General features: G+C 36.8%; 1 protein-coding gene across 2 annotated transcripts; it reads left to right on the top strand.

Annotated features, from left to right (window-relative positions):
- Positions 1 to 1,072: 1,072 nt before the first annotated feature.
- Positions 1,073 to 24,017, top strand: gabrb1 (gamma-aminobutyric acid type A receptor subunit beta1). Of its 2 annotated transcripts, XM_084391314.1 has the most exons (10): positions 1,073 to 1,549; positions 2,004 to 2,095; positions 2,208 to 2,275; positions 12,367 to 12,587; positions 15,945 to 16,027; positions 18,846 to 18,980; positions 20,094 to 20,246; positions 20,462 to 20,700; positions 21,112 to 21,345; positions 22,693 to 24,017. In XM_084391314.1, exons 1-10 carry the CDS (start codon positions 1,458 to 1,460, stop codon positions 22,738 to 22,740), a joined length of 1,365 nt encoding a protein of 454 aa, XP_084247440.1. In that variant the 5' UTR covers positions 1,073 to 1,457; the 3' UTR covers positions 22,741 to 24,017. The 2 variants fall into 2 exon arrangements, with proteins under 2 accessions (XP_084247440.1, XP_084247439.1); XM_084391313.1 differs by lacking the exon at positions 22,693 to 24,017 and having other exon boundaries at positions 1,440 to 1,549; positions 21,112 to 21,552.
- The last annotated feature ends 203 nt before the right edge of the window (positions 24,018 to 24,220 follow it).

The following is a 24,220-nucleotide window of genomic DNA, read 5'->3' as shown; positions in this document are numbered from 1 at the left end:
AGATCCTTCTGCTGTTCCAAGACCTAATTTCCCACCAGGCTTGGACTTTGTGCACTTGAGGATTTAAAGATCCCCAAAACCTACTTTCCTACCAACCCTCTTCTTCATGATATTTCAGGTCAGCTCAAAACGTATTATTATTATTTATTTTTTTGAAGGCTCTTTACAAAGGCTATACATATGGCTGAGCATCCAGGCATAACACTTAATGTCCAGAGGGGAAGAAAGCAGCCTGCCATCGTGTCTCAAACTCTTTGCTCCATTAAACAATAAATCTTCTTCCCACCGGCCCTGACATGCAGTTTAGTTCCTGTCAGGCAAAGTAGATGACTTGATAGCAGTAGTTATTTATATTGTAGTTTAGCAGACACTTTTGACTGAAAGTTTACCTGCTAGAGGTAAACTCTCCCTGTCGTATCATAGAAAATATACTGTATAACAGACTACTTTACCAATTGTCGATTTCAGTTTTGAATGAAAAGCATGAAGGTCCAAACCTAAACTTAACTTAATCTTATTCTATGTTATTGTTAGTCTGTTTAAAGATGTGAAGCCATCACAGTAGACGATTTCACATAGGCCTATATTTTTAAAGAATAGAAAATGAAAGTGGGCTACCAAAAATAGTGTTTGAAAACAACATTCCATTGCTAGAGAAAACAAATTTGCTTGTAAATGGATTTTACCCACTGTTACTGTGACAACAAAACCCTGTCTCGCCTATTCCTTTATTTTTCTATGCTGTATCTGCCTTTATTATTTAATACCTTACCAATTTAGGTTCCTGCTCTCCGTTTATAACAGATAACGACTATTAGCCTATATAAAATACCGTACAAATTATTAGTTTGACTTGTCTGTTTGAACAGAATCGCTATACTTAATACACACGGTCTACTGTTCTTTCCTCACATCAGCGCCCTCGGTAACGCCTGTCCTTCCCGGCCGACACATTAATTATTCCAACAGTCTCCATGGAGATCTGCAGATATTAATGCGTTTTTCGCAGTGCCCGCTGTTTTAATGCGTTTTCCGAGTTTCTAACAAATAATTCACTCTGTCTCGGACGCGTGATGCACAGCAAATTGAAAGATGGCGCGAAAGAGCTCTTGAGCCGGCGCGCGCGTTCAGGTGCACACACGTCAGCTCTGCCTGCTCCTCGGATTGAATGAATAATTTTAGATGCACGGAAGGGATAGGCGCATAATCTAAACGCGACTGTACGTTCAAGCTTCTGTGCCATGAGCTGTCGTGGCCAGTGACCCGCTGGCGATGGGATCTGACCGGCATACTGATACGCTCCGACAGCAGCGTCAGCACCGGGGAGCGCGACAGCCGCAAGAACACCTCGCGCGCCACTTTGGATTTGGATCACGTTGCTGTGTAACGTTAGTTGAAATCGCTGGAGCGCTTCTTCAGAATAAGTTTGGGATATTGCAACTCGGTCGATTAGAGAGATGCTGATCGCTCGGGATCAGTGGCGCGCGGGGATCTTGTGTCTCTTCATGCTCGTGACTTTGACGCTTGGCCGTAGCCCGCCAGCGAACAGGTAAGACATAACGTGCTTGTGTATATCTGTATGATCAGTCTGACTGCTTTCCCTGCAGAGCCATGTTAAACCAGCCAAAGATGGTTTGCTGGTCTCCCTGCCTGTTGGCTGGTTTTAGCGTGGTTTTGGGCACTTTTCAGATGGTCTGGAAGCTGGTTTTAACTGTCTTAGCTGGTCTACCAGTATGGCCCAGCTGCTCTAGATAGTCCCTCAGGCTGGCCAAGCAAGTGAAACTGGTTTTCAGAGTCTGGATGAAAACCAGTTTCACTTGCTTGGCCAGCCTGAGGGACTATCTAGAGCAGCTGGGCCATACTGGTAGACCAGCTAAGACCAGGTCGCCCAGGCTAGAAGACAGTTAAAACCAGCTTTGCTATGCTACAAGACCAGATTTTAGGCTTAAGATGGTTTCTTTCCGCACAGTTGAGTCACAGTTTCTTAAACTACTCTTCCCCAGTGTGAATGAACGGAGCAACATGTCATACGTCAAAGTCACCGTGGATAAACTTCTCAAAGGCTACGACATCCGTCTCAGGCCTGACTTTGGAGGTAAAGACGTTATATTGATTTAAAACACTTTTTTGGATGTGACCATTTTGATGGATGGATAATTGACTGTCATGAGACCATAGAGAGATTGTGGTGTCTGTTTGCTTTGCAGGTCCTCCGGTTGATGTTGTTATGAGTATTGACATCTCTAGTATCGACATGGTGTCAGAAGTGAACATGGTGAGTCCACAGGCTGCTCAGATTGTTTAATAGAAGATGGTGGGCTATTAAGCAAGCATACATATCTGTCAACACAACCTGTTAAGGCTACAGTTAGTAAAGTGGTAGAATAAACTTTAGTTTGCTATTGTAGTCCATTCAGGAAAGAGTTACAAGCTGTTCCTATTTCTTTCACAAGCACAGCTGACTGTAATATTAGATAGACATTGTGTTCATTTTGCATTATGATTGTTTTGGCATTGGAGCTGAACTGACATATTCTTTTACTCTGACTCAGCAAAGAAGGCCAAAATAAGCAAGTTTGTGAGGAACATACACACAAGGCCCCATATACCCACACCCACAGGATGGTGCTGGTTGAAGTAATGGATTTTTTAATTTTTTTATTGAATACGAGTTAACACAACAAAAGGTTACAAGTATGTGAACATAAGAAAAAAGAAAGGAAAAAGGGGACACATACAAACATGCGCACATACAAATATACATATGTATATATACACACATATAGACATACAGTATATACTTCTCTTTTCTGTATTTTTCAGCAGTCTGTAAAAATATACCTCAGATTTCTTGTCAAATCTAGTTGTACAGTAAATCGCAAAGCTTTTTCACGTTTTGATGTGTTTTGTGTTTTTTTTGTGTGGAATTCACGCTGAAAACAAATGCTGCCACTCAGTCTTTTTGCCACTTAGTGGGCCTAACCTATCATTTAAAATGATAAAAAAGTTGTAAGAATAATAGTAAAATATGTTCTGAAATAAACTTCAGGTGTAGCCTTGTGCATTTCCACTCTGAAGTCTGAAGACTAATGCACTCAGTGGGATTTCTAGGATACTCAAGTCTAAGGTTGAGGTTGTACTTTTGTTATGACAAGGTGTCACATTTCTCATGCTGGAAAGAGCTTTTTTTCGTGAATTATGGATAGTGGGCCTGAACAAAAGCCATTTCTGTGGTGATTTGTCATACATTAATTATTTTAGCAGGTGGGAGGCCTTTCAGGGAGGACACATGGTGGAGGGAGTTAGTGAGAGAGTGTCTCCCTCAGGACTCGCTGTTTCTAGAAATTCTATGTTTCTAGAAATTATATAGTAAAAAAAATACAAAAATAATTCAACATGTAAATGACCAGATTAAATATATGCATTGCAGGAATACCACCTGGACCAATTTATGTCAGCTTCCTCTCTTGTGGCAAAGTCAGGGTAAGAAACTAACCCAAAACCCAGTTATTGTGGAGTTTGAAGTTATAAGGTTGACTCTGGTGGATGGTTTCATTCATTCTTGACAGGAAGAAAGGATCTGGCATAACATTGAGTATTCTTATACTCTGTTGTGAAGTTCTTTATCTAAATCAGCTTCTCATGATTGCTTTTTATACTGTTGGGCAGAGGGTCAAAACCAAGGCGAAACAATACAAAAAACGCCACCACAATGTCGTTAATACGAGTGGGAAGCTTGGGATTTTCTTTAAGCCCCGATCTTTACTAGTTGGAAATGTGCTGGAATACCACAGTATTTAAAGATATTTAGCAGTGATATTGTCAGGCTTTTCTATTTACAGTGAAGTAAGCTAATTGCCTGCACAAAATATGATAGCATTATAATATAACAATATAATACGTAACAATAAAGTTTACAGTGGCTTCATAAATTAATCCAAAACATAAAAAGCAAAACACACCTAATGCACATGCCTTGTTCTTTATTTTCTAGAAGTAGAGTTTAAGAACGTTGCTCTATTTTTGTGTAATTCATTAAGAGAAAGTACACAGCCATTTTACTCAGACGAAAGGGACTTGAACGCACCTGCCGTCATAAACACGACTTCCCACCTCGTAAATACGAACTTCCACGGAGGACTTGAACGCACCACAAGACACAGGCAAACAGGTATACCCAGGGAAACGGGCGTAAGATCAAAACCATAACAAGGGAAACGAGAGAGCGCTCAGAAATGCAGTGCGACACTAACAAGATCTTGCAGAGAAAGTAAGCTGAAATGTAATGAAGCATAATAGGGCTGCCCTCGACTAAAGATTTTTCTAGATTATGAATGGAAGACTGTCAAAAAATTTAAATAATTCATTGATAATGTCTTTTGTTGTTTGATTAACATTAATGACACTCACTGCTCCTGAATGAATAACTTTTGTAACCTTAATTGTAAGGATTAATCTGTATTTAATTTATTTTGGGAAGGCCATTTAGTGTTATTTTACATTTGATTCCTTATTACATTTCTTTAGTATTTCTTATTTTCTTTATTCTATTTTCATTATTTGTGCTACTGCTTGTAAATTGTTTATTTGTAAAGTGTTTACTTGTCTTTTCTGTGAATTCAATTCAGAGTTTGAAATCAGGCTTGTGCTGTGTGTACTCTATTGTGCAATGTTTGCCCCATTGTAAGAACAAAAATGCACTGCATGATCAAACATTTAGGTGAGATAATTATATATATTTTTTGGAAAATGTTTAAAAAATGGCCCCTCCCGCCCTCAAATGAAAAACTCCCCACAAGAGTCACCTAAGGGGGGGATTCCCCCATTTTCAAAAATGAAACTCAAATCCTGATTGGAGCATCCCTATAAATAATTCTACATTATAAAACAAGGCTTCAAATAGATCTGTATCGGTGATCGCATGGCAAATACTGCTTCCTGTGATCCCAAAAATCCTGATCGGAGCACCCTTACTCCTTTCCTTCATTTTTACATCTAGATTACCTTGCATGTAATGCACACTTAATCTGTAGAAACGCAATTTCTTTTTTATGCTGAATATTGACGGCTTAATTTGCTTCTAGTATTTTTGTTTTTTTGTTTTTTTGACATTATAACTATAAGCATATCATTTTAATAACGGTGATTTATTGGTTATGGACCATTCAATGAAAGTAATTATCGGCTTGCTGTCGGGCAGAATTTTAATATCAGTGCATCCCAAGTGCTTTTAGAAAATCAGATATTGAACTCCTTTGGTCCAAACTCTCTCATCCTATTTTCTCCTATTTGATTGTCTGAAATGAAAACACACATACACACTCTGACATGATTTTCATAACACTTCAGGATTGAAGCAGCAGAGATCGACAGACGTGTTTTCTGTTTATTTGCTTTTTTTAGCACAGAAAACCGCAGGTTCATAAAGAACTGCAAAAGGTGATTTGGCGGAGGAGTGAGGAAACCCGAATTTAAATAACCAATTTAGAAACGGCGTTCAACTAAAAGATAATCTACCTCAGCTCCCCTAAGAACATTGCAGAAGGTCAGCTGTTCTCAATGCTGTCACAGCTTCATAGCCAGCTCTTATAAGCTTCTGCATTGATTGTTAATGTACACTGCTGGTTACCTCAGTTGCCCTCGCTCACATCCCGTGACTGCAGTGTGCGGATACATGTTAAGATTGCAGTAAAAAAAGCAGACTCTTTGCCGCAGCATAATGCTGGTGTTTTACTAACGAGTTGTGTGGACTTAAGCAACAGAGACTTTATTAACTTTCTCAGTCTTGTTGTGAACGATTAATCAGTTTATTCCAAAGAAAAACTTGCATATTGTTGCCCTATTGTTGGTTTGATTGCTTCTATTGTTCTCCTCATTTGTAAGTCGCTTTGGATAAAAGTGTCTGCTAAATGATTATGTAAATATAAATGTAAATGTAAAAAAACTGGGTGTTCATAAGATTAATCAGGTTATTTTAAAGAAAAAGTGGGTGTTCATAATAACAAATATATAGCTTAATCTTCCTCCGAAATTACTTTTCTTTTCTGCTGACGTCACTTAAGCCATGCAAGCTAACACCAAAATATGTAAGCATTGATTCAGTAAACTTGCATTTGGTCTAGGTCAGGGGTGTCACACTCATTTTAAGTTGAAGGCCGGGTGGGCCGAATTAGTGAGCTGACAATTAGCCTACAATAATATTAACCATAAAAAACTACAAATAATAGTAAAACTAGAAAAAAGGTTCAGGCTGTGCCTATGCAATCATATATCAATATGCATATTCTTTTTCTCACAATACTACATTTATATTTCAGGCCCTGTGTTGATTCATATCATTTCTGAAGATTCATGAAAAAAACTGTTTGTCTAAATAAACAAAGTCTAAATTCACATTGACTTGAATGCCGCGTCAAGCTGAATCAAGCCAAAGCAGATTGTTTTCTAGTGATTTTTCTTGATCTTTCTTCTTGTATTATTCGCTACTTTAAATCCTGAAGAAGTGAGTGTCTCTCTCAGCCTCTATTCTTCTGTTCCTCTGTGATGTCTTCTGTGTGATGGATTGGGCACAGAGAAATGAGTTCATTTTAGACCGCACTGTGAGATAGGGTGTGACTGTGATAGGTATGGCCTCCATTTGTGTGTGATGTTGTGTTTGTTTAAGCATTTGTGTATGTGCTTTTGTTTGTGTGTCAGGGTGCTCTGTGAAGAAGTTGAGGTGCTGGACTGATGATTTTAAGCGGTTGTCAGGGGCAACAGCTGCTTCTAATAATAGACTCTGAAGGAGGCATTTGTCCTAAGTGAACCTGAGGCACACCCATCCTGTCTCTCTTTCACATTTCTCTCGCTTTCTGACTCGGTCTTCGCTTTCTCTGCTTTTCATGGGACTGCACACTTCACGTCTGAAGAGTAGTTATGGATTTTATTTATATAAAAAGGGTGATAGTATGAGAAATAAAATGTCCTTGATCTTTTGAAATAAAATAATTCATGGTACTATGAAAATACTGTGTAAATCACAAATACATGATATGATGTTTCAGAACTCAGAACCATCCTCAAGACCACATTATTATAATTATTATTAATTATAATTATTGGTTATTGTATATTATACTTTTTAAAATATTTGTACATTTTATTTTTGAATAATAATAAATTCATAATTCATAAATTAAAATGTAAAACAAATTAATAATAATAATGATAATTATTATTATTAGTGTAGTAGTACACAGCTGGTCACATGAAGTCCTCATTGTGGCCTCCATATGTGGGACAACCTGCTTCATGTAGAATAAAATGAAGCCACTTCATTTCTAGGCCACTGTAATGTCTGGAGTCTGAATCATGTGTCCGTGGACATAAATATATACTGTATATAGAACTGTTCAAAAGTTTGGGGTCAGCAGAGCCCATCTACGGAGAGCCTGCGCACTCCCTATTAAGTCCTATTGTACCGAATTTTCCGTGATTCTTCAATTCCATGAGTGCAGAATGAATGGGAGTCTATGGGGCTAGACGGCTAAATTTGTCTCTTTCACCCGATTGCCGTTGAGAAATCTCAGATTTGATTGTAGGTTTTGCAAGTTCAACATGGGTTATAGGTCGAAAGTTGAATGAACGAGTACTTATGTCCTTTCGATTTCTTACAGGTCGAGTTGTTGTTGCCCATAACACGCTAGCATTCTGCTAATGAACGCTTATTGGTTAGAGAAGGACTGATTACGACCAGAGATACCGCTTGATGGCATCGTGGCATCCGAAGCGGGACCAGAAACAAACAAAACAAAAACTCTTCTAGCACGTGTATTTACCTGTGTCAGCTGTGTTGTCGATGCCTCGAGAGAAGAGAAAGTGCAGAGCGCGAAAGCACCAAAGTGACTGAAGGATTGCCGTAAAGCAGTATCTCTGGTCGGACGATGTGTATGACGTCATTGACGCTTTAAAAGTCTTTTTAAAGCAAATAAGTGACTCAGCAATGTGTAATGTCTTTGCATCTCCTTTCGAATACAACATTCAAATTACTAGACAAAAAATTACATCCTGAGAAAAGTGGATTTTGATGAGTATAGCGCCATAGACCTCCATTCATTCTGCACTCGTCCTGTGAGCGCCCTCATATGGAATCATAGTGGAACTGCAACCAGTTCAGAAGCCGGAAGTGTACTGAGAGTGAAACTTCTCGCCTTATTAGACATTCTCTGGGGTCAGTAAGCTGTGAATAGCTGCCTGAGAGGCATTTCAAAGATGGCCACTGAGTAAAATGATTATTGCTTCAAAGGGACTTTGCCTGTACACAATGCCATTTGCTTCGGGGGTTGGGCGGAACTGACTGACCAGCAGTTTCTCTCAGTTTTTCCCCTCTGTTTGGCCTACTGTGTTCGTGGTCATCCAGTTTGAAATGTTGACTGCAAACACAGAGGTTTTTCAGATTTTCCGGCATTGTGTCCATGTTTACGCTTATTTGCAGCCTTTAGCCACTGCCTGCCTACAATGTGCTGGATCCTTCACTGGAAACCAAAAGTAACTCACTCCAGCTTAACGTTTTCTCTTTGAGTACTTGCACCCGGGAACAATACAAGTCGACACCATTATGATTCAAAGTTTGCTAAGAAGTATTTCCTACTAAAGAAAAGTGGTATTTGACTCAGGTAAGCGTATCCATAGCAGACTGGCGGGCGTGGCCTTGGCAACTTGTCAAGTGCATTATGGGTATTGAAGTTTTCCTACCTATTTAACGAAAGGAAAGAGACCAGCCTTGTTTTCTCTAGTCAGGTGACAACGGTTTAAAAAATATTTTTCCATTCTACTGTATAGGCAACCAAATTTGCTTGAAAGCCCATTTTGCCAGCAGTTAGAAAAGAGCACCTGTAATTTTTAACAAAATCACAGTACACTAGTAGCATTTACAGTTTTCACTTTAAGGTCATGCATACATGCAGTAGGCTACACCATCTCAAAAAGTTTTCCCCTCAAAGGCATGTTATGAAGTGATTGCATAGAGATGTTTAAGTCACAATATAAGAATATGAGAAGAATTTTAACCAAATCTTTGCAGTACAGATGAGTCTGGAGAAGCAGTAGTGCCGGGACAGGACCTACCTGCACCCCTTAGTAGGGCAGCCGAAACATCTTCAGTGTTTTTATAACATCACACATATGGAGAATCTCAGAATACTAATTGATCCAAATTATCTTCATTTTGATTCCTCACTGCTTTTTCTTTATGTGTTTACTGAAAGGTTTTGCATATTCCATTGGTTAATATTGACAGGATCAAATTTTACTGCATTGCAGCAAACAACTTGAACATGCTAAGAATAGAAACATGACTGTTACTATCCTAACACAAGAACATATATCCTGTTCTACTGCACTATTCAAATGCTTACAAAAAAAGAAAATTGAAGAAAAGAAAAATTGAGAAATTAAATTGCTTTAATTAAAAAAAAATTTATTGACTGAATTTTATTTTTGCTACATCAGTTTGTATCTTAAAACTGTTGGACTTTACTTTTAATTGCATGTGGCATTCAGCACTGATTTCATGGTTTTCAACTAACTTGGGTGATGCTGTGTTTTGGTCACAGCAATAATGACAACTTGTACAGGTACAAGGTAAAAAGTGAATTTCACAATTGTTTCTAAATCTCCACTGTACGATTATTTGATGTGATATAATATGAGAGGTCTGATTATTAGATATGATATGCTCTGTCAGAGATTTACTGAGAAGTATTAATTCCGCTAGTTCAATTATTGTGCTTTTTTGCAGCATCTCAGTGTTGGTTTTTACAGCTGGTTTTAAAGCCAAGGTTTTCTGCCAGAATAACAGATGCTGTGATTGTTTTATAGGGGCTTGTGAGTGTCTCTGAGAAGCAGGGTGAATCCACTCTGTCTGTTTAACATTCACGCTCACTTATCATGTTGGTTTAATGGGATCTCAACTTAATTTATTTCATCTCTTATTCAACTGAGAAACGTGGTGACTGGGGGATGGAGTTAAAGCAGAAGCCTCATTGAAAATGTGACTGCGTTTTACAGTCTAACCTTTGACTTTACAGTTAGTCCCAACACATTTGGGTTCTTAAGAGACCTTTTCATTTTCACAGCAACCTAAATGAAGTGCACAGTCATGTAAGTGGCAATTACTGAGAGCAGCCTAGTGTTTGAAATATGGATGTTTTGTTGGAACGGGATCTCATTTTAAGTTAGTGATTTCACTGACTTGATTAACTCGACTTCAAAGCAACTTTATTTTCCTTATATTGTGGAGAATGAAGCACACATTTGTTATAATTTTGTTGTTTTGTCTGCAAAGGAGAGCTTGTCATCTTCGATGATGCTTTGTGTTTTTACACATCTGGAGGCAGTGGCTATCTGACCTCATCTGAGAAAAGGTCTTGGCTTGGAAGGCAAGCTCAGCCTCGAGGTGATTGACATCCTCTTTGATATGTCAGAGTGGGATGAAGATGTAGGTCCTGAGATTACAGATGCAGACAGAAAAGGAAATTAGATAAATAGCAGTGGGATATATATTAGTATGTGACATATTTTCTTTGAGCGTTAGTGGGGCGTTTGCATATCCTAAAAGGCATGCATGTTTTCGTTGTTGAAACCACTGAGAACACGCACATTTTTTATTGTAGTGTGCTCTTTTTTTATGTATATTATACATTTGCAAGTTTTGAGACTAAAGTTACACTTAAAATTTCATATTGTTAGATTATGGCAAAATGTTGATCAGATGGAATCCCCAAGTTAAAAATACTGAAATATCAGATCCGACTCCGGACGCCGAATCACTTCCAGAAGATATTCCGTTTTGTCTGGTTTCCAAACCCACTTAGCAATACCCCTTTAAAACTCATGAAAATAGTGGCAGGCTTCGGGTCCTCCTAGGATTTTATACGCGTTATTCAGCATGTTCTTCTTCAAACCCTGGCAGCGCGTCAGAAGCAGAGGACAAGGTCTGTGCATTTATTGATAGATTTTTATGATATTTGCATCTGTGCTGTACTTTGTGATAAATGCTGTATACACAATATTTATTTATTTTTATTTTTTGTTCCTTTCATCTAGATTGCATGAGACTTTGTGACTTTTCCTACTCTTACTATACTTCATACTTTAGTACAATAAAATTGGTTTTATAATAAAGCCAAAAGCCAAAAAAAAAAAATGGCAAAGGAGCTAATGACTGGTCCTCTGCAGCCATCTACTGGTTATATTGGTAATTTCATGTCATTTTAAAAAAGTGTTTTTGTTTTCCACCAGGTGACAGAAACCCTCCACTAAACCATGACACATTTTCCATGGATAAAAATGAGAAATGTAGATCTTTTTAAAAGTTAATTTTACTGGACAAACGTAGAGTAATTTTTTTTTAATATATATATAAAACTTTTTTTTTTACCCACATATTGCCAGTCTAGACAATTACAGTAAAATATGTTTTTTCTATATTCTTAATGATTAATAAGGAATGAGTAGAAATTAAATCAATATTCAGGGTTTTTTTTTTATACCCTCATCATGATGTGCAGTCAGTTCTCCTCAAGATCACAAAGGTGTCATGGCAAAGTAACAACAGGTGACGTTTATCACATAAATAACTATGGACATGATGATGTGCCTTTCAAGTGGAGTCGGAAATATTGTAATTACAAATTCAGAGCACTTTAATGACTGAGCTAAGTGGTAGTTATGATTGGAAAACTCAGAAATCTCTGATACATGCGTTGCAGAGTGTTGTGACGTTGGATGGGGCATAATATACAGTAAATAACATTGTATAATATATCTATAATATATAATATATTATTTATATTATATCTATTTATAGTTATCTTAAATATATCTTTATATAGAGATCAGTGAGCACTTAGCAGAAAGCAAGGCTATATAGCGAATTTATAGTGAAATCATTCATAGAAAATTATATTGAATGATTTTGCAAGTTATTTTAGTTTTACATTGCTATATTTTAGTAGGAAGTATTAAAGGTATGGAATAGCTGATAATTAGCAGTTAATCAGACAACTTTTATAGTTTGCTTTATGTAACACAAACATGAAATTTCAATACCATGTATAAATAAGTAATAAAAATGAATAATTCTCATCCTTTTGAATTCAGATGTAGTTGGGTTTATTGTTCACAGTATTATAATTTTGGGCTATTTCTCCATTATGCTTCTGACTTGAATGTGTGACTTTTTTTTTGTAATAATGAATGCCTGATTTGGAGGGACGAGTTTTCCAGGGGCACTTGAAGGCATTTGACAGTCAGAAAGAGTCCAGATATTTTTGGTCTTCGTTTTGAATTGTAAATTTATCATTTATTTTTATGTGTGTTTTTCAGGACTATACCATCACCATGTATTTCCAGCAGTCCTGGCGCGATAAGCGTCTGTCCTACACAGGGATCCCTCTAAATCTTACTTTGGATAACCGAGTGGCTGATCAACTCTGGGTGCCTGATACTTACTTCATAAATGACAAGAAATCTTTTGTTCATGGGGTCACTGTGAAGAACCGCATGATTCGTCTACATCCTGATGGGACTGTGCTCTACGGCCTCAGGTCAGAATGTTTGTGTGTGTGTGTGCAGTTTTTTAAAGTATTTTTTTGTTTTACTTCTTCTCTCTCTCATGCATTAGATTAATGTTAGATTCTTTTGTGTGCGTGCAACTTTACATTTATCTCTGTCTGTATGTGTATGCTGTATTTTTGGCTGACCCTATTACCCTGACTGTCTTGATGTTGCTTTTTTTAGAATTTAAAGCCCAGTGAGAGAAGCGTATCCTGTCTCAGTCAGGCAATATAGGTTCTGTTTACCAAAGAAAGATGAGGCTGTCTCTGTCCTGGTTGAACCAGGCTATTTGTTAGCATTCACTAATTAGCAAGAGCACAGTCCATATCTGGACCCCGGATTGGTTTCATCCAGACATTATTATTATTATAACATGTAAAGAGAACAAAAAAAAATTAAGTCATGAGTACATAATGTACACTTCCCTTCAAATCTTTGGGGGTTTTAATGTTTGAATTTTTTTTTATATATACCGTAAAATCAAACATTTCAGTAATATTATTACATATTATTACCATTTAAAATAATCTATCTATTTGAATATATTTTAAAATATAATTTATATCTGTGATGACAAAGCTGAATTTTCAGCATCATTACTCCAGTCTTCAGTGTCAAATGATCCTTCAGAAATCTTCTAATATTCAGATCTTGCTGCTCAGGAGACATTTTTTCTTATTATCAATGTTAAAAGCAGTTTAACTGCTTAATATTTTTGTGGAGAAATATTTCTTTCAGGATTCTTTGATGAATAGAGAGGGCATTACATTATAAATGACTTTACTGTCACTTTTAATCAATTTTAATGCATCTGTGGTGAATAAAAGTTTTAATTTCCTTCCAAAAAATAAATGTAATTGACACCAAACTTAAAAAATCTTCTTTTTTTTGATGTTTTAAACACAAAATAAATTCGGTTAGATTTATGCTAAAAATAAGATAATAATAAAATCAACTATTTTAAGAAAATAAACAATCCTTAGTATCCTATAATTAGTATTAGTATTAATTAGTATCCGATTAGCTTCTATTATTGTCACTGTAAACAAAAATAGAAGAAAAAAAAGTGTATCAGGACAATTCTGGCCTGTTAAAGACTCACTAGAAAAGAAATAACTTTCCGAAGATATTGTTAAAGGGATAGTTCACCCAAAAATGAAAAAGAAATTAATTTACTCTCAATCGAGTTGTCCCAAACATATATGAATTTCTGTCTTCTGCTGAACACAAAAGAAGATATTTTGAAGAAAGTTGGTAACGAAACAGGTTTGGTTACCCGTATTCTACAATCTACATCTTCTTTTGTGTTCAGCAGAAGACAGAAATTCATATATGTTTGGGACAACTCGATTGAGAGTAAATTAATTTCTTTTTCATTTTTGGGTGAACTATCCCTTTAACAATTTAACAAAAATTCTTACAAGTTTGGAACAACTTGAGGGTGAGTAGACAATAGCCGCTTTCCGACCGGAGGAACCTTTTCACAGTTCCTAGAACTATTGGCTAAAGTACCCGGATGTCGGCGTGTTCGCACCGCAGGAACTAGGAACGATTTTAGTTCTAGGAACTCCATTTGTAGGAACTAATTTGGGTCCTACTTCAGAGTAGGGTCTAAACCAGCACTATAGGAACTATCCATGACGTTAGTGTACGCTGATGACCGAACGCACGCGGAACACCAGCACCCGCCATTTTTAAAACAGCTAGAATGTAAACACACAGATTATAGCCTATATATTTACTCCATAAACTAACTATACAAACATGGAAAACAGTGATAGATGGGTCTCTAAACCTTTATGCTGAAGAGAAAATCCAACGCAACTTTGAGGGGACCATGCAAGCCAAACATGATTATGTTTATCTGCCCAGCTAGCAACACTGGACATCAACCACATAGGCTAATAACCTTTTTTTCATATACTGTCTACTTTCTATTACAGTTCTATCTAATAACATATTAAACTGTACTGTTAGACAGATTGCTAACTAATAAACACAGAGAATGCGAGCATTGTTTGCTCTGGCGTTCTCAGCGCCGCCAAAATAAAGGTCCGTCGCGCCGTCAAAATAAAAGTCACCGTGCCTGCGTCACTCCCTTACTCCTCCTACCAGTTCCTATGGCCACTTGGCCAGTGCGAACGCAAACAGCAAAACCGAGTTTAGGGGAGAGTAGTTCTTAGAACTGTTTAGAAGTGGACAGTTCCTAGAACTAAGTTCCTAGAACTACTTGGTCGGAAAGCGGCTAATGACAGAATTTTCTTTTTTGGGTGAACTATCCCTTTTAATCTACCAAACATAAAAGGAAAATGATGATTAATTAAAGTCAAGATTAATGTCTTTCTGCAGAGGAAAAGCTGCAGTCCTACACTTCTTTCCCTACATAGTGCGATATTCCCTCTCTCTCCATCTTGCTCAATACTGTATAATTTATATCTAATGTACTATGCCTGAGAGGTATGGACATGTGCTGCTCTACATCGGTGTGCACCTATTAGTGTGTGTCTATAAATATAAGTGATCACTGATTAGATAACTGTCTCTCTGCCAGAAAAACAATACGGAGTATAATAAGCTGTTTTTGTGGGGGTGAATGTACCTGTACGTGTATACAGTGTGTTTGTGTTGCATTTGTCAGGAAAAAGTGCTTTATAGCCATTCAGGTCTGCAGAACGAAGAAGCAATTCCATCATAAGTTGTCAAAAAGTGCAGCAGTCACGCACTGAAAGGCCATCACGTGTGTGTTTCCATGTTAATTCAAGCTCAACATAATTAAGATCCAGCCAGAGGCATTTCAGAGAGGGGCTGCACGCTGCAGACATGACTGAGACAGCGTTAAGGCAATTACACAGGAGAGGAATAAAGAGGGATGAAACACGAGAGTGATATAACGCAGTGTGCCTGCAGTGTTATTTTACCGGCAGTTTGTGAGAGAACCTTTAAATGACACGTGAATAAACAATAAGCAAATATTACTGTGTATTACCATCCAATTACTTGCTACATTTCACTTAATGGCGGTTGATAGGGAGATGATTACATTTGTTTTGTAATATGAAGAAGTACACGTGTGCTTGTCAAATCATTATTAGCTCAGCATGAAATAAAATTCTGCAAAGCTTTCCGAATATAAATCTCATTACAGGTGGAAGTAGGTGGCTGTAACACCATCTGCTCTTAAATGTTTCACTTACCTCTTCTGACATCTGAACAATTTTTCTAAAATAATATAAGTATGTTTGATCAGTCAAACTCAAAAGCAAACTTGCTTTTACTATTACTGTAGACATACTAAACAACTGCTCAATTGTAATAGTATCGTGTTGTTTTTCACCTCATATCTGTAGGATAACTACCACAGCTGCATGTATGATGGATTTGCGCAGATACCCGCTGGATGAGCAGAACTGCACGCTGGAGATTGAAAGTTGTAAGTGATGTTCACGGTTTAACTGTTAGCATTCATGACTAGCATGCTGAATAGATAGGTTGATTGCATATCCACAATTAATCATGTATATGAGTATTAGCTGAGAAAACCCTGAATGAATATTATTCAAAGTCATTATAGTGTCATTAAAGCTACACTGTATAATTTTTTAAGTTGATTCTTAGCAAAAAAACACTTTGTTCTTTCAAAATGATATGCGCTCATTAATGTGTAATTACTTCTACCAACTAATCAAGTATTCTTGTAAGCATAGAATCTGCCATTTAAAATACATACGAGCGAGTCGCTCAAATGGCGGAAGCCATTTTGCGCCTCCATCTTGAAAATACATTAGCCAAAGAGGGACATACCTGGAAATTCAAGCCTCGCCTTCCGAGTTTTTACACTCAGTGGCACCGTGACGAATGTGAGGGGGAGATTACTCGCGACTGCCGGCAGATTTGAAATAATACGGCCACCGTAGGAGTTAAAACGCCCCCGGAATGAGAGGGGCTAGAAAGTAATATTCAGTTGTAGTCACAATTTCACCGCTAGATGGGAGAAAGTCTTACACAGTGTAGCTTTAAATAGACTTAAAGTGGTTTTGAATCAATATTTAGTTTATTTTAGTTTTCTTATCATTGAACACAAGACTATCACTGGCCTATAGTTCACACAGACATTCCTTTTACAGTCGAGTTTGTTAAACTGTCCAGGGGTGCGTTTACCATAAGCAAAGTTTTCTCAAGTTCAGTCATTACCAATATAGTTCAACAATTTAACATTTCCCCAAACCATGCAACAGCATTGCAAAGTCGTGTGATTGGAACTACAGTTCTTGACCTGTTGAATCATAGTTTCAATTTAGTATGACATGTGGACTTATATAGATCATGCTCTTAAGCACAATCTCATATATGCAAATTTCATTCTATGTCTTTTAGTTTGTCAGAAGAATGAAAGCGCTGTTCTATGTCGTTGAACAAATGTGGTTTGAACTAAGGGACGTGCTGCAAAGTTACTATGGTTTCAGGAAAAAGTTGTGACTGGCTACTGTAGTTAAGGTCTATAACACCAAATTGTACTATGGTAGTTAAGCAGCGATTTATGCTGTTGTACTAGAAACACACTTTTTTATTAATTTTCTTTTCACACCATTCTGTTTAATTAATACCATTAAATTAATATAAAACATTGACAGCTCTAAAAATACATAGAGAGAAGGTGAATGCAAAAAGTCCACATTTTCAATGAAAGCATTAAATGAAGATGCATGATTTCTTGCAGCAATGCAGCAAAAACTGGCACAATCAGTTGTATAATCCTAATGCATGTATGCATGCATCATTATAAATTTATCAAGAAAAATACCTGCAGAGAATCTGGCTGTGCTGACTAATCTCACCGTTTCATCTTTCTCAGTCTCTGCAAATGTCTTACTCTCTGTCACTCTTTCTTTTTGCTCTCTTTCATCTCCTCCCCTCATCTCTTTTGCACTTTGCCTCTCTCAGTGTGACAGACAGTGTTTGTAATTGGGTGTCTTCTTTGTTGGTCAGACAGCTGTATTCCTGTGAGGCTGCTGTCATGTCAGAGCTCTGAGATGCATATCACAACAGGAAGGAGAAACCTCAACATCACAGCAGACATAAACCATGTCGCTTTCACGCGGCAGACATAAATCATGTCCCATGGATGATGAGAATGTGTTGAAGGTGACATGATTTATGTGGACAAGATCAGACTTACTGTAATAAGAGACAAAAATACTTTCCACAAATAAGTTAAAAGTAGTTAATAGTTCACCCAAAAATGAAAATTGTTCTTCTGAAAATAAAAGAAGATAATTTGAAGATTGTTGGTAACCAAACCATTTTGGAGACCATTGACTTCCATAATGGCCAAAAAAACACTCAAAATATCTAGTTTTGGAATACATTTCATTCATATTTCATTTTTGGATGAACCATCCCTTTATACACAATTTTTTTTTATCAAAAGGTCAGTAAACATTTGCATTCAATTTGTTATGGAGCCTTTCATTTGGATGCTATTCATTTTATGTGCATTTGGCCATTTTTACAAACCCGTTTTTTTACAAACCAAAATTTGATATGTCACACAGTTCGCTTTTAAGAAACTCAGATGCTTAGATCTTTCATTTAACTCTTAATGCTTATATCTTTCAACACATACAATTTTTTAATAAAAAATGGGACAGCTAAATATTTTTAATTGACTCAATATTTAAAGATATGAACCACAATAATTGAATCTCAATTTAGGAGATTTTTTAATTTTTTATTGGTACTGTCAATACAGTGGAAGAGGAACAGGCCTAAAACATTTTGGAACAGTCATTGGACACCAGAGTGTACCCTTTTTGTAGAAACCAATTAATCCAACGTTACAGACTCGAACATTAAAGAGAAGGGGACCGGGAAGAATAGACCTTCATGAGGATTATCGCTGTGCTTCAGTCACTCAGGAGTATAGACTGATGTTTCTTTTGATTGGACTTAATGAAGACACAGGAAGAATTGACTATCGTAATACTTTATCTTCTAATTAAGCTTTAATGTTCTACAGTACTGTGCTCTCTTGGAGATAAGCGCGCAGAGTCTGCAGGGACAATCTTTAGCAGTTAGACTTGGACCGGACCTCTCGCAGAAGTGTTCTCGCTGCATCAACATGCTGATTTACACCACTGACAACACAGACTTTGGGAACGTGAGAGAGGCCGCTTTCCCTTTGAGCCAGCATGCTGTTTTGTGGATATATGTGTATTTCTAAATCTTTCTGTCCCTCTTTTGTTTCTCAGATGGCTACACTACAGATGACATTGAGTTCTACTGGCAGGGAGGAAGTTCGGTGACGGGGGTGGAAAACATTGAGCTGCCGCAGTTCTCTATTATTGATTATAAAACACTGTCTAAGAAAGCTGTGTTTGCCACAGGTACAGTGCACTCCCTGCATGTTCATGAGATGATTATACTTTCTTTTGAGATGAGTCAGCCCTCCTCAGTACTGTATGCCAAGATTCTTTCAGTTCACTTCAGTTCAAACATGATTCATTAAAATAGTTGTATATTTGTAAGCACAGAAATTCAAAAGTGGTATGCGTGTAGCTGTAATATTGTTCTTATGTGAATGAAATTATGCTGCTACATAATGTCTGGTCCAGTTTGCGGCTTATTTTCATCAAGACCCGCCCACTTAGATAGGAATCTATCTGACTGACATGTTAAACGACCAACCACAGTTTGTTTTAGTAAATCTGAAACATGATACCGGTGCAGAAAAAGCTCATTCGAAATATGGTGTAACAGTCTCCACAGGTGCATGCATATACACGACTATTCAAAAGTTTGGGGTCAGTAAAAAAAATACTTTTGAAAGAAATTAATGCTTTTATTGACACTGAAGTAAGTAATGGCTGTATTGAGTAATGGCTGCTGAAAACTCAGCTTTGCCATCACATGAATACATTACATTTTAAAATCTATTAAAATAGAAAAAGGTTATTTTAAATTGTAATAATAATAAACTTTATTTTATATAACGCCTTTAAAGCAGCTTCTCAAGGCACTTTACACGATAAAAATACAAAGAGAGGGAAAAAATACACAGATAGAAATACAAAGCGTACAAAAAACAAAAGAACACACTGGAATACAAAATAGTTTTAGGTTTTAGACTGGATTTAAAAATGCTTCGATTTTGTGCATCTTTAATATGAGAAGGAAGTGCGTTTTAGAGTCTAGGAGCATAGGATGAGAAAGCCCTGTCCCATACAGATAGTAAACGTGTATGTGTCTAATGTCACACTATTACTATATTTACTGTATTTTTGGTCAAATAAATGCAGCCTTATTGAGCATATGAGGCTTCTTTCAAAAACATTAAACAAAAATCTTACCAACCCCAAACTTTTGAATGAATTATTACTGTGTGATTAAATTGAACTGAACTGTGTGTGTACAGAACAGGATTAAGCATTAATAGGTGAAATGACAACCAAATTTAGCTGCAGTGTGTAACACAAAACACTTTAATTTCTCACTTTCAGGGTCGTATCCTCGTCTGTCTCTCAGTTTTAAACTGAAGAGAAACATTGGATATTTCATCCTACAGACCTACATGCCTTCAACACTGATCACCATCCTGTCCTGGGTCTCCTTCTGGATCAACTATGATGCTTCAGCTGCAAGAGTTGCACTAGGTGTGTGTGTGTGTGTGTGTGTGTGTGTGTGTGTGTGTGTGTGTGTGTGTGTGTGTGTGTGTGTGTGTGTGTGTCACAGAGGACACCTAGTACTTCACACCAACTAAAGACACATTTTTCTACACCTCCCTTTTCCCACTTCTTAAATTTACAATTAATGTCAACCAGTTTCTAAATAAGCTTTTTTTAAGCATTGTAAAACTGACTCTTTTTAGGAATCACCACCGTTCTGACTATGACTACAATCAACACTCATCTTAGGGAGACTTTACCCAAGATCCCTTATGTGAAGGCCATAGACATCTATCTGATGGGCTGCTTTGTCTTTGTGTTCCTGGCCTTGCTCGAGTATGCTTTCGTCAACTACATATTCTTCGGCCGTGGTCCACATTTACGGAAGAAAGTGGCAGAAAAAGCTGCAAAAAGCAACAATGAGAAAAGTAACAAAGTTCAGGTGGGTTTTTGACCAGCTCTGTGTTTACACTAAGTAATCAATGTTTGATCAATACAGTAGAGGTGTTGGACTTCATACTGTCTCATATTATTATATGTAGATTACCTTCATCAAACATTCACAAGTTAGTTTAAAAACACTAATTTAATAACACTGTTAAATGTAATCTTTAGCAAATCAGATTTTTTTTTCGTACATTATAATGTGGTCATGCCTAAATTTACTGGATTTTAGTTTTTAGTGTTTTATTTTCAATTAAATTCCGACATAATAATATTGGCCAAAACTTGAAAACATACATTTTCTTATCAGCATTGGCCAGAATTTTAATATTGATACATCTCTAAATTCTAAATCACTTTTATTTACTAATATTCAGTTTTATTTATTCCTTCTTTTATATTAATAAAGGTTGATGTCCATGTAAGCATTCCCCTGACGAACCTTGATCTTCGCCTTAGTGGGGCAGAGATGTTAGGTGCTCTTGGGGACCCGAGGAACACCATGTTCTCTTATGATAGTGCCAGCATCCAATACCGTAAGCCCCTTACAAGTCGGGACCTCTATGGACGGCCCACTGCCGCTGTCGAGAGGCCAATGGCACGAAAAAAGAGTCATCTTAGGAGGCGAGCCGCTCAGCTGAAGGTGAAGATTCCAGACCTGACAGATGTAAACTCCATTGACAAGTGGTCACGTGTCATTTTTCCAATCACCTACACCTTCTTTAACTTAGTATACTGGCTGTATTATGTCCACTAGGGAGCAGCACTGACTCGACCCAGCCAGCCATTCACACATCAGGTCAGGCTCTCTTACCCTCCTTGCGGTTTCGACTGCCAGTCAGACAGGAGGAAGAGGTGCATTCTGTAGTTAGCCCTTCTCTGTAAATTATTAAACTATACAAATATATAATATAAATCTGTATTATAATTTTTCAATAAGAAAATAAGTAAAAATGACTACTCAACTTTTGCTGCTTAATGTAGATTATCATAAATATTAGTTAAAATTGTCGCTGGATTTTTGCACTTTGCTTCTGTGGGATCAATTTCACTAACTTGCAGAAAGTGCAACTACGCAATGGGGAGAAAATATGCTTTTCTTAGCTGGCGACTGCATTGCACATCTACTGTAGGTCAGGCAGGCTTGAATTTGTAAAACAGTATTTGAAAGTTGTTTTCATCATTTATCTTTCATATATGAAGGTCTTAAAAGGATGTTCTGGGTTTATTTATTACAAGCTCTGACATTTGCAGCATAAATGCAGCATTTATTTGTTACTTTTACTTGTAGATTTTATTAAAGCTGAGCCCTTTGTTTTACAAAAAAGTAGGCTTTTTTATTTATTTATTTATTTATTTATTTAAGAAAACCAATTGTTATTCAGTTAATTGTGTCTGAGGTCAATATGACCCAAGTTAAAGATTAAGAAGAATAGTCAAAGTTTTGTCAACCTAATTCTGTTCAATATCTGTGGTATTAGTTTGTGGTTACAGTAAGACACTTACAATAGAAGTATACAGGCCAGGCAATTGAAATAACCACATAACATGAAACGCTATGAAACTTTACACCAGTTGCCATAATGTAATGGTTGAGAACTGCTTACATGGGCCAAACGGAATTAATGTGCACTATAATTAACTTAATATAAGTAATTTTTTGAAGTAGTTCCTTCAAAAAATTACATTTTATAGTTGGTAGATGGAGCTTAACTTGAATTAAAACCTGGAACATTTCTTTAAAGCAAGACCTTCATAGTATATATTGTTCAAGTTTGTTGATGAAAGTCTTACCCCAGTTTAGACACATCACATATTGTAGATTAAACCCGTTCTTATAAAGACTTCACTACCAAGAAATGGGCTCATCATTTGGGTTACAGTATTTATAGGGCTTGGTTAAGACTACAACTCAAAAAAAATAATTGTCTTCAGCTCTGGTGTCTATATGTGGCCTAACACACTTTTTGTTCTCTATAATCAAATGTAGTCAATCTGCCAAGAATGGATGTCCTTGCATCAATATGACAACACATGATGACAAGCAGGATGTACAGGAGTTCAAAGTCTGGACAGTATGTAAATTTGTACATTAAAACATATCAGGTATCGGAAGATCTATGATGTCATCAAGTTTTTCTGTACTTTTTCTTATAAGCCAATTAATCCTGCATATTTCATTCAAAGCAGTAGTTGAATTTTTTCAGCCCACTTTATATTAAGTGTCTAACTACTGTGTAGTGTGTACTATCATTTATATTAATAATTTCATACAATGCACTTATTGTGTTCATACACGTTTCTTACACTGTACGTATATTTAAAAATACCTTTATGAAATTACAGCTGTAATTCATTTCTCTAATTACTTAGTTGTTGACCCTTCTCTTTCACTTTAAGTGAAGTGAAGTGACATGAAGGCCAAGTATGGTAACCCTCTTTGTCTATTTGTCCTCTGCATTGATTTAACCCATCCAAGTTAGTGCACACACATTAGGAGTAGTGAGTAGTGAACACTGGGCAGTTATTTGCTGTGGTGCCCGGGGTGTAATTGTGGGTATTGAGGGTGGAAGAGAATGCTGTTTGTTCAGTCCCAGTATTGAGATTTGAACCCGCAACCTTGCAGTTACAAGTCTGATTCTCTAACCATTAGGCCACAAATGCTCCATTAAACCTACCAATGCTGCCCTATAAACCTACCCATACCACCAAACCTGTCCCTAACCTTACCAGTATCCCAGCTCAATAGCAGCAAAAGTGTGTTTGGTATCACTTTATTTTACTGTGTTCGGTATCACTTTATTTTACTGTGTTCTTGTTACAAGCTACATGTAGTTACTATAGTAATTACATGCAACTAACAGTAAACCCTCTACTTAACCCTCAACATGAACACAATAAGTACATTGTACCTAATAGATAGATAGATGTAGGTACATAGTAGTTAAAGACACCTAATATAAAGAGTGACAGTTTAATACTGTAAAGCCCAATAAAATCCAGACTTGATCCATTAGCAAAGGGTTAAAAATGATATATAGCTTAATTATGTTAGTTCCTATTGTTCAATATTTGACTCGGCACTCCTAACACTATTGCAATCGAAATGTAGCTATGACTTTAGATATAGCCATTGTTAGGGATGTAGTTCTAACTATTTATATAGTAAGCGACTTAACTGTATTTACCTTTCAAATTTGTATTTAGCTTTAAACATATTCACTGCGAGTTATATATTATCCAAGCTCACCAAAATGTCAGATAGGACTTAATAACAAATTAGATTTTTCCTCTTTATGGCTGAACTTGTGCCTTTAAAAAAAAAAAAAAAAACACACAAAAAAACAACATTTTACAGGGTTTACCATTCAATAGCTGGGTTGAAATTTTCTGAATGGATTTCCACTTTTCTATAGAACAAAGATTACTCAAGGGTACCACACTTAATCAAAATGAAAGGTACTTTCAAGGGCTTTTCCAATGCCCTGCATTAATATTCTATGTAATATTATAAATAT

The sequence above is a fragment of the Rutilus rutilus genome (assembly GCF_951802725.1).
Source record: "Rutilus rutilus genome assembly, chromosome: 20".
Classification (NCBI taxonomy): Eukaryota; Metazoa; Chordata; class Actinopteri; order Cypriniformes; family Leuciscidae; genus Rutilus; species Rutilus rutilus.
The sequence above is the reverse complement of the archived record's forward strand: the minus strand, read 5'-3'. Positions and strand labels throughout refer to the sequence as shown.

What these genes read in the sequence shown, in the direction of transcription:
- gabrb1 (XM_084391313.1), top strand. Translation starts at nt 1,458, where the DNA reads ATGCTGATCGCTCGGGATCAGTGGCGCGCGGGGATCTTGTGTCTCTTC. An exon ending in ACTGTGCTCTACGGCCTCAG is followed by an intron (nt 12,588 to 15,944) that starts GTCAGAATGTTT and finishes TCATATCTGTAG; the next exon opens with GATAACTACCACAGCTGCAT. An exon ending in AGAAAAGTAACAAAGTTCAG is followed by an intron (nt 20,701 to 21,111) that starts GTGGGTTTTTGA and finishes ATATTAATAAAG; the next exon opens with GTTGATGTCCATGTAAGCAT.